Raw genomic sequence first — 12,046 nt, 5'->3', positions numbered from 1 at the left:
CAAGGTTTTTGCAGTACTTTGATCCAAGCCCGAGGCGGGAATCGGACCCGCGACCTTTGGGTTGCCGGGCAGGTACTTTACCCACTCGGCTAGCCCGGTCGGCCGTTAGTTTAAGGGTAACTAAGAGTAGAAACAGGTGCATGTATACTTGCTCATATACCAGTGCTAGCAGTATAGTTAATAAACTCGATGAGCTTGAACTGGTTAGTCAAGACATCAAAGGCAGATATTGTTGGGATATCAGAGATATGTGTCACACAGACATAAGAAGTGCAGAACTGGAATTTGGGGAGTAACAATGTGTACAGAAAGGATAGACAGGACAGGAAGGGAGGAGGGGTTATGCTGTTAGTTAAGAAACACATAAAATCTAAGGAAGTGCATCCAATTGATGTTGATGGACAACGCAATGTTAAGTCTGTTTGATGTGACATAAGCACTGGAAAAGGAAAAATGAGAGTAGGTGTGTGTTATAGGCCTAATGAATCTGATGAGTATAATGTGCAGTTGTGCAGAGAAATAGAGTGGGCCAGTAACTTAGAGTGTCTTATAATGGGGGATTTTAATTTCCCAGATATTGACTGGAATTTGTGGGTTGGTCACACACACTGGCAAGGCTTTCGTGGATTTATTGGATGATTGTTTTCTACAGCAGCATGTTCGGGAGGCAACTAGAGGGAGTAATACTCTTGATCTGATTATCAGTAGTGATTCTTCATGCATCAAGAATCTGCTGATAAAGGAACCACTAGGTGGCAGTGATCACAGTGAGCTGAAGTGGGATTTACTCAAAAAGGTAACTACCATCAAGGGTAAAGGGAAGGATTTTTGCTTTTGTAAAGGTGACTACAGTGGTCTGAGGCAGTATTTAAATTCTATATGGTGGAACCAACTGCTGTTCCCAACAGCAAATTGAAAATGGGAAGCATTCAAAGAATTAATCTTGGAAGCCACTATTCTTTTCATACCAACAAAGAAATATTGTTCAAGATTTATTGTTCAAGAAATGGATGTCAGATGAACTAATTAAACATGTGGCAGAAAAAGAAAAATGCATGGGATACATATAAATTAACATGTGACACAGAAGCCTATGATAGATATGAGGTGGTCTGTAACCAAATTACAAAGGAGGTTAAGCAGGTGAAGGCAGATTACGAGAAATCTTTGGCAAAGGATGCAAAGAAAAACAGCAAAGAGTTCTTTACTTATGTAAACTCTAGAGGGAAGGAGATGAATCAGATTGGTCCACTTGATATCGATGGTTCAACTGTTGATGATCCTGCTCAAGTAGCTTACACACTAAATGAATATTTTGCATTGACATTCACACATGAGGAGTTATTCAAGGAGGGGAATGCCAGAGGTGTATTCAACTCTGGCAGTAAGCTAGATGATTTTGTAATAACTGAGAGTAAAGTGGAGGAGAAATTGTTGAAGATAAACACAAGAAAAGCACCTGGGGCGGATGGAATCTATCCAGTTATATTAAAGAATGTGGCAAAGGAAGTAAGCAAACCCTTAGCCATAATTATGAAAGCTTCCCTGGACTCAGGGGAGGTACCCATGGACTGGAGATGTGCAAATGTGACCCCAGTCTACAAAGGAGGATCAAAGGGAGACTCAGGTAATTACAGACCTGTTAGTTTAACTTCTGTTCCAGGGAAATTAATGGAGGCACTGGTTAAAGAAGCACTGCAGAATCATCTAGACAAGACTTCAGTTATAGCTCGGACACACCATGGGTTTATTAAGGGGAAGTCTTGTCTGACTAATTTGATTGGATACTATGATGTAGTCACAAAGGAACTGGATGCAAAGAATAACTTTGATATCATATATTTTGATCTTAGAAAAGCCTTTGATACTGTTGTATATGGAAGACTGCTGCACAAATTGGAGCAGTGTGGCATTGGAGGCAAATTGCTGCTATGGATAAAGGGGTGGTTAAGGGGGAGAAGACAGAGAGTGGTAATCAATGGACACTGCTCTTCGTGGATTAATGTTATTAGTGGAGTCTCTCAGGGTTCTGTGTTGGGTCCATTGTTGTTTTCTGTATTTATAAATTATATCGATGATGGTATATCACGCTTAATGTCCAAGTTTGCAGATGATACGAAGGTTGGCAGTGTTGTTAATGACACTAATGACAGTACCTACAACAGGATATAGAAAAGTTGAGCAGATGGGCTGAGAGGTGGCAAATGAAGTTTAACATTGACAAATGTGAAGTACTACATATGGGAAGCAGTAATCCCAGAGTAACATATCAACTCTGTGGTATCACACTGATAGTAGTAGAAAATGAAAAGGACCTGAGGGTAATTGTCCAGGCAGATATGAAGTTTACTGAGCACTGCGGACGTCTGCAAGATTAGCTAATGGTGTCTTGTCAGTGATATACAGTCTGTCCTCGTATAGCACGATAGTTGCGTTCCTAGAAACCCTCGTGCAATGCGAAATCGTGCAATATAAACAACAGGCCCTATGGGAAATGTAGGGTTAGGTGCCGACCACCCAAGATTGAACACACATTTGGAACCAAAACATTACCAAACAATAAATAATCAGGTAATTTTAATCGTTATAAAATACTTAACGTATTTTATAACGATTAAAATACGTAATAAAAATATTATAATAAAGTATTTTTAGTATTTTTTAATACTTAAAAGTATTTTTTACGAATAAAATACGTATTTTATTCGTAAAAAATTTATTATATTAAATAAAATAGTCGTAATAAAATACTTACGTATTTTATAATACGTAAGTATAAATTATAATACGTAAGTCGTAATAAAATATTGCTAATGCTTTTGCTTCTATCGTAAGCAAACTTTTTTGTTTGATTTTCTATCCAAACAGATGACAGCCGTTCCATCTCTTCCAATTCTTGTGTCTTAATCTAATGGATTTTAATTACACTGAGTTGTTCCTGCTATGAAAGTTGTTTTTATTTTCTCTGCATTCTTTGTAATTCTCGGCGTTGCCTGATTTAGGTCTATAGCACGTGCAATATCACATGGCCTTTCATTTTGCTGAAAGCATTTCACAATTTCATATTTTTTCTCTATCGACAGAGGAGGACAGAAGCCTTACGGGAGAAACCACGGTGGGCCGGAGGCCGGTGTGATTTTGGCCATAAACCGTAGTATGAAGCCACTATAAATTTTCCCGGTTAAGAATTTTTGATCCAGTCCGCCTCTGTTTATCGATATTGCTTTTTTTTTTTTCTTTGAATCTGCAGTGTCTTAGCCAGAACGCTTCCTTTTCACACCTTTTAAGTATTTTACTCATTTTTAGGGAATAAAGCACAATTACAAAATGAGGAGGCACGCTTGATACACATAAACAAAGCTGCGCGCGTGTAGCAACTGAATAAACAACACCGTAAAGGCCGAGATACACTATTAACACCCTCACATTTTACTAAAGCACATTTCTGGGGGTTACTACCATAAAACAATTTCCAGTTGCGTTTCTGCTAGTGGAATCTGTTATAAACTGGTAGTAAACTCCATCTAATTGCATTTGCTATTATATCGATAACTGGAATTGTGTTGGTTTTTACGTTATTATGGTGAAATGTGTTTCCCCTTCACTGATATAAAACACATAAATACATTTTCAGAATCTTCTTCATTCCTATCGTGTTGCGTTCAGTTGGGGTGATTCCGCGTTCGACTGCCATTTCTTGTAAACACAAAGGTGAATCGTGTATAAGCGAATTCGGTTCGTGTTATATGAGATAACGTTCCCCTATTTATAAATCGTGTATGATCGAATTCGTGTAATGTAAACACATGTTATACGAGGACCGACTGTACAGGAATTTTTCTAGCAGGGATGAGGAGGTGATTATCCCCTTGTATAAGGCAATGGTCACACCACACCTTGAGTACTGTGCCAAAACGAGTACAGAGAAGGGCAACAAGTTTAGTGAATGGAACAAAGGGTTGCTCTTACGAAGAAAGACTTAAGTTTTGGAAGTTACAGTGTCTGGAGACTAGGCACCTGCAAGGTGCTCTGATTGAGGTTTTTTTTTTTTTTTTTTGGTAGATGTTGGCACATAGGCTTCTGTGGCCATAATGGATCTCCCAAGATTTTTGCAGTACTTTGATCCAAGCCCGAGGCGGGAATCAAACCCGCGACGTTTGGGTTGTCAGGCAGGCACTTTACCCACCCAGCTAGCCTGGTCGGCTTGAGGTATATAAAGCTTTGAATGGTTTGAGCATACTCAATGCGGATGGGATTCTTCCTCTTGCCCAGAATAATCGCCTGAGAGGGCATAAATTCAAATTGAGGAAAGACGGTTGTAGGATAGATGTGCAGAAGTTTGCCTTTAGCCAGCTGGTGGTTCATTGGTGGAACAAACTTCCATCTGCCGTTATAGATATTGATAGTTTAAATAGATTCAAGGTAGAACTTGACAAACATTTGGAGCGAGTGGATGTGTGAAATAAGGGGTTTTTTTTTTTTTTTTGGCTGATGCTATATAAGATTGCTTTCTTGCATCATGTGCCTATACTAATGCTTTCACCAATTCCAAAATTTCCTATAGTTCCCCTTTCTGCACTGTTTTGTCTTTTTCCAACCTTAGCATTGAAGTGTCCCATAATAATAGTGTAGGGGGTTTTCTGCTCATCTAGAAGACTCAATTTCGGTGTACATTTCTTCAATATCTTCATCATCATGGCTTGAATTATGTGCATAAATCATTATAACCTTTAGCTTGTATCTCTTAGAAATCTTGAGTATTAGTCTTGACATCCTTGGTGATGTACTTTTGAATTCCAAAATGTTGTTTTTTATATCTTTATGGACCAGAAAGCCAACTCCACCTTCACTCCTTTCACTGTTTCCATTGGTGTATACAGATTTCCACTTGATAAACTTATAAGTGATTTGTTTCAGCCAAACCAATGATATTCCAATTCATATTTTCTAGTTTGTTTTCCAGCTCTAATATCGTGTCTTCACCAATGAGCGATCTTACATTGTAACAGGCCAAGTTCAGTTTCCGTGAATGGCTGCCTGGTCGTACCCAGAGATTCTTAGCACCCTCTGCTTCCATTCCGATCCTCTCCCTGCTGTAAGAGGGGGAGTGAAAGCCGCTGGGGACTGAGGGCCATTTGTTTCATCGTGCTGTCATATGCTGGAGGGTTTGGTCTTTTCCTCTTCACGCTGACCAGGCGTCTTGAAGAGAATCACTCTACACATTCGTTGCAACCTAAGTGACGTAACAGGGCTTACCATCGAGAAGGTGTGCATGAATGGATTTTAGAGAGGCAGGCCAACCGGACTTCTCCTAAATCTTCTGTAATAGACAGTTATTGGTTCCATCAGTGTTTTAGACTGAGTGTGTGATAACACACAGAATACCTGTTCCCCTCTAAGCCCCGATTTAATGATATTCAGGTTTAAAAGTGTAAAATAACTTATGGCTCACCCTATATAACAATGAGTTTGGATAATTCATAAATCATAAATAATTCATAAATCGTAAATATCCATTTTGAGAACCCTAACACAAACTTAGCTTCATTTTTTTTAATGAAACTATATATTCATAAACCTTGAAGGTATTGTTTTCATTTTTATGACTGCCTTCAATAACTCTTTGCTAAAAATAATTTCTAGAACTTATGCTAAATCAAAACCGACTTTAGATGTAACATAGATTTTAGGTTACATTTTTTAGTAAAAATATAATGTCCACCTTTGATCATGACTATGTAATAAACTAATTCCCTTCCTTAAAATCTAGAAAGAAGGTCTTTACTTAAGGGACCTTAACTTAAGGACCTTAAGTTGATTTTGTTATTGATGTTTGCTTATTTTACTGCTACTAGATTTTATTGTTTAATTTTATGTTTCTTACATTTAAATAACAGATATTGTTAATTCCATGTACTTTTGCTACTTGTGCATATTGTGAAGCTTTAAATGTTCTAATAATTAAGAGAATGCAGTATGTGTAAGTAAAAATGAAATTATATTGAAAGGTATATCATATAATTTTTTATGTTCCTTGTTTAAACAGAAGTATTACAATATTTTACCTTAAAAAATTATTTCATAACAGAAATACATTTTTTTAAAAGTAATATATTAAGGTATTTAGACCAAAAAAATGTAAGGGTTATGAGAAAGGTGGTGACAAATAAACTATGACTTAGGGAAGTAGTCTTACTCTCGATTAGAAGTATAATGCGGTATGAAGAATAACATATACAGAATGCCATGTGTTGCATTACAGGAAGAAAGTCCACATTGTTGCAGTATTGCTTAGAAGACATTCAGGTTTTAATTTGTATTTGTTGTAATTATCAGCCAAACAAGAGATTAAAGAAAACTTACAATGTATGGCCAATTAATATTATATGTTTGAATTACTAGTTCCAAGTTCTGTGCCTGTATTCTTGAATCACTACATTATAGATTTTCTCTGTGCTGCATATTGGATCATTTATCTCTTTACATGAAATTTTCACTTTACAAATGCAGTGTAGTGTTTTCTCCCCTTATGTCAGTTAATAATTTCTAGGGAAACAATTTGCGAGGACGGGGAGCAGATGTACTTGGTCAATTACTGCGACATAATCATACATTACAAGAGTAAGTGTTTACAGATTTTTTTTACAAGACATAATGATATTTCAGTTACTTTTAAATTTGCAGAAGAATATGCAAACCTCTCTTTTTATGTGGAGCTATGAAAATGCGCACTGTTTACTATTATATTCATATATTTATATATTATTTGTAATATAGTTGAAAGTACAATTGGCAAGAAAATTATGTGCAGATAATAAGACCTAACCTGGCAAGAAATTTTTTCTGATTTATCTTGTTTTTTTCCCCCCTTAAATATGCTGATTCTGGTTTGCTTTTCCTAAACTTCAAGTTTATATGTTTTATTTTAGTCCACAGCCATAATACAAAAATATGACCAAAATTTATATTTGTAAAATGTTAATCCTTATTAATGCCCAGTTGAACTTTCATCGAAATTTCAGTGAAAGTTCCACTGGGTGGGAAGGACAAACTCCTTATGCACTTATTAGAAGTACAGTTTCATACAAAATACAGTCCCCACGACAGCTTATTATGTAAACTGAAGATAGAAAATTCTTTTTTTAATGCCACTAAACACTGACTCAAGATTGCATATATAACTTTATTTACAATAAAATAAAATATACTGTAAAAATATAAAAGTATATTCGAAAACTGCAATTAAAATAAAGTAAAATAAAAATGTATGTTACAATTATAAAATCAGTAAAAATCGCTAAAAAGATTAAAATCACTTAAAAAAAACCACTATACAAGAGCTTTCGGCAGCAACAGCTGCTTTCATCAGCTGAAATGCTTACAGGCTCTCCAACAATATATATATATATATATATATTTATATACCTAATTGTATCCCAGTATGTCCGCGACACCACATGAGCATTACTTCCTGTACACTGGAGCCGGAAACGGCTCGGGAACAAACCATTCTAAACCGCTCATCCCTCCCTAAAATGAGGGAGTCGGAAAGCGGATGAATGCGGCAACCCTTATCCCTATTAATGCTATATTGTCTGGACGAACATATTTGTAAGCCCTCTAGCCACTTCCAGTTCCAGAAACTCCTAGTCGACAACCAACGCTCCTTTGGCTGAAATGCCATGCCCTGTTTCCCAACCTTGTTCGGCTATGGCTGAGCTCATGTTCACCCAGGCGATCGCTTAATCTACTCTTTGTGTCTCCCACATAACACTCCCCACACTCCGGGCATTCAATCTCGTATATGACCCCACTGGTGTCACTAGTATCAATAGAATCTTTAACCCTGGACACCATCTTGTGAAGTTTCCGACCAGAAAGCTGCACACAGCGTATCTGACATGAGCGTAAAATATGTGTAACGGGTTCTGAAATACCCAGATAGTAAGGAATGTATGTGGTGGCCCCTAGGTGTAAAAACATCCCTATAATCCCTACTCATGTCCTTTAAACAACCCTCAATAATGCCGTGGGGGATAACCACCCATCTTGAAGTCAGCTGTAACCCATCTAATCTCGTCAACCCTCTCTTCAGAGGAGGAACAGTGTGACCCACCCTTCCATCAAAGCCTTGACCACACTCTTCTTAGAGCCACTGGCCTGAGCTGATTAAAATTGCATGTACTGGCCATGACACACATAGGTTTTCTATAAACCTTAGTTCTCAGGCATTGGCCTTCTCTGTACACATACACATCAAGGCAAGGCAGGGCCCACTCCACCTCTACCTCCATGGTAAACTAAATATAGGGCAAACCATCATTCACCAACTGAGCACTTCATTATTCTGACCCCTCTGTATTACCGTAAAGTGTCATCAACATATCTCTTTCACACCCGTACTGGGGGGGGGGGTGGAGTGTTCATCAGCATCCTATTTTCAAACTCTTCCATAGCTAAATTGACTATAACCACACTAATGGGCAAACCCATGGCCACTCTGCAGACCTGGTGATACATAATATTCCTAAACACCATAGTGGTACTAGACATACATAAACTGATTTCTTGAGACATGTCCTCACAGTCCAAAGTACCATCACTTCCCAAAGCTACCCGCGCACAATCTGTATTACCGTAAAAGTGTCATTGACACTTTTACGGTAATACACCACCTCTCTTCTGGTGGCCACAAGAAGAGAGGGGTCGGGATAATGAAATGCTCAGTTGGTTGAATGATGGTTTACCCTACATTCAGTTTACCATGGAGGTACAGGCAGAGGGGGCCCTACCTTTCCTTGATGTGCATGTGTACAGAGAAGGCCAATGCCTGAGAACTAAGGTGTATAGAAAACCTATGTGTTGCAGCCAGTACACGCACTTTAAATCGGCTCAGGCTGGTGGCCACAAGAAAAGTGTGGTCAAAGCTTTGATGGGGAAGGTGGGTCACATTGTTCCTCCTCTGAGGAGAGGGATGACAAGATTAGACGGGTTATGGCTGACTTCAATATGTGTTTCTATCCCTAGGGCATTATTTAGGGTTGTTTAAACGACATCAGTAGGTTGTTATAAGGATGTTTTTACACCTAGGACCACTGCATACATTCCCCACTATCCGGGTATTTCAGAACCCATTGCACGTATTTTATTCTTGTGTCAGATACGCTGTGTGCAGCTTCCTGGTCGGAGACTTCACAGAGGATTAAAGATTCTATTGATACCGGTGACACCAGTGGGGTCATATACGAGATTGAATGCCCAGAGTGTGGGGAGTGTTATGTGGGAGAAACAAAGCGTAGATTACGCGATCGCCTGGGTGAACATGATAGAGCCATCAAGATGGCAGATTATGGGAGCTCAGCCATAGCCAAACACGCTTGGGAAACAGGGCATGGTATTTCAGCCAAAGGAGTGTTGGTTATCGACTAGGGGGTTTCTGGAACTGGAAGTGGCTAGAGGGCTTACAAATATGTTCGTCCTGACAATATAGCATTAATAGGGATAAGGGTTGTTGCATTCATCTGCTTTTCGAGTCCCTCATTTTAGGGAGGGATGAGCAGTTTAGAATGGTTCATTCCCGAGCCGTTTCTTTCCAGTGCACGGGAAGTAATGCTCATGTGGCATCGTGGACATGCTGGGATACAATTAGGTATATATATATATATATTGTTGGATAGCCCATAACCATTTCAGTTGATGAAGGCAGCTGTTGCTGCCGAAAGCTCTTGTATAGTGGTTTTAAGTGATTTTAATCTTTTTAGCGATTTTTACTGATTTTATTATTGTAACATACATTTTTATTTTACTTTATTTTAATTGCAGTTTTCAAATATACTTTTATATTTTTATAGTATAGTATATTTTATTTTATTTTATTGTAAATAAAGTTATATATGCAGTCTTGAGTCAGTGTTTAGTGGCATTAAAAATGAATTATCCAGTTCCTGATTCTGGAGGCCTTTTTAATGAACTGAAGATAGATATGCAAGGAAAATTTGTATCAGGAAGATGTCTGTAGTACAGGAGATGGAAGGTAGTTATAAATGGGTATCCTTCAGAGTGGACTGATGTAGTCAATGGGTGAGTGCCGAGGTTCTTTTTCAAGAACTAAGATCTTAGACATGGGAAACAGAACCCCAAGAGTAATTTATAGATTATGGAGGGAGGTGTAATTTTTGTGTTTCTGTGAAGATGGGTAACAATATATGTAAAGGTATTTATGCATTATAAACAGGTGGCAAGGAGTGCATATTTTGTTATATGAATGAATTGTTAAACCTTTGCAAGAAGGAAAGTCATTATTTCTCTATATAAGGTAATAGGAGGGGAGACTGCACTCAGAATATTATATTCAAGTCTGGAGTTGTATACAAAAAATGACATAAAACCAATAGAGTTCAAAAAAGGGCATCCAGATTCTAGGGAGCACTAAGCATCTTTCCCTATGAGTGATGGCTTAGAAGGTGTGGGATTCAGAGCTTGGCAGCTAGAAACCTTGGATGTGGGCAACTTGATTAGGCTATATCAGATTTTATAGGAAATGAGTAAAATGGATGAAGTAGAAATATACTTTTACTGGAAGGTGGAACAAGGATAATAAAAGATTGGCCATTGTTAAATTCACTTTTAGATATGATGTTGTAGATCACTGAAAGAAATTACTTCTCAACTTTGCCAGACTCCCTGCTCAGAGAGTTCAGCAGAGTTGATGGTCATGACTTGGAGAAGTTCTAGAAGTTTTCTCAGTGTGATCTGTGCTTATCAGCAGGTGAGACTCCTTTTACAGGAATGGGATATACTTAAATAGAAGGGATGCAAGAATATTTGCCAATGCTATTGAGACAGTGTTATGTGGATCGGAAACTGCTAGCTTGGGGGGCATATACAGTAATAGATTTTACAGCAGTTGTAGGCAGAGGTGAAAGGGAGCCTTGTCATGTAGCAGCCTGCACAACAGGGGTGTTGGAGATTAATAGGCTTGCTGGGGTTCCTCATGAGACAGCAAATACATTCTTTATTAGGATTACTAAGAGCAAAAATGGGTGCACATATTCTGATGCTAGGAGTACAGTAAACATTTATGATGAATTTGAAGTACTGGCTAAGTCAGAATATGTGGACATGGTATATTAGAGACTTGGGGTATTCCTCAGACATAAGAGATATGCACAATGGTGAGTATAATGTATAAAAAAAAAAAAAAGACAGAACAGGAAGGGGGGGGGGGGAGTAATGCTCCTCATTAAGGATTTAAGGCTGTGCACATCATATCCAAAAATTTTATTACTTCGTATACCATGTCCTCCCATCCTCCCCACCTTTAATTACTACTGAATATGTCATGAACAGTCAAACTAATAGAACAAACTTATCTGTAAAAAGATCTAAACCATCCGAACACTTACTCATTCATTTCACAAATATGCAAATTTAAATCGCAGTGATGTCTATTTCCACTTACAGTCTGCCAAGCCCCCCTTACTTTTTTTTGTTTTGTTGCAATTCCACATGGAAGACTGCTATACAAATTGAAGAATTTAGCAGTATGGACAAGGATCATTGAGTAGCAATGACAGAGAGTGATTATTAGTGAGGACTTGTTTTCTTGAACTAATGTTATTAGTGGAACTGTTGTCCAGATGCCAGAATGGCCTTAGGTCTTTCATGAGTAATGCTAGTTGCTGCTGATAGAAGAAATGATATTTAATGAAGACTTTTTTTTTTTTTTTTTACAGTGAGTTCTTATTTATTTAAACCTGATAAAATCAGAAATGTTTAGTTTCGAGAAAAATACAAGGAACATGGATTTTAATTTTATTCAGCTGATTAGTGGTTGAACCAACAATGATATTTTAGGTCTGCTTCAAGGGACATGAGAATACACAATATTGCAAAGAATTGCAAATAAAGGTGCAGAAAGGAAATTGATGTTATTGGAGATGAGAAGGTCATTTAAGGGGGTTAGGAAAGACCATTAATTTTAGCAATCCATATGTCTTTTCTGAAATTGTATATAGTACCTAAGGAAGCTAAAAGGCTATTAATA

General features: G+C 37.8%; 1 protein-coding gene across 1 annotated transcript in view; it reads left to right on the top strand.

Moving 5' to 3' along the window:
* LOC150083056 (leucine-rich repeat-containing protein 45-like) overlaps positions 1-12,046 on the top strand; it is a 290,375-nt gene that overhangs the window by 85,098 nt on the left and 193,231 nt on the right. Inside the window, exon 5 of the mRNA XM_090378378.1 lies at positions 6,551-6,621. Coding sequence (XP_090234504.1) covers positions 6,551-6,621 — 71 coding nt within the window. The remainder of the gene's footprint in view (positions 1-6,550; positions 6,622-12,046) is intronic.

This window comes from Mastigoproctus giganteus, chromosome 7 (genome assembly GCF_048544385.1).
Source record: "Mastigoproctus giganteus isolate SK-2022 chromosome 7, ASM4854438v1, whole genome shotgun sequence".
NCBI lineage: Eukaryota > Metazoa > Arthropoda > Arachnida > Uropygi > Thelyphonidae > Mastigoproctus > Mastigoproctus giganteus.
The sequence above is the reverse complement of the archived record's forward strand: the minus strand, read 5'-3'. Positions and strand labels throughout refer to the sequence as shown.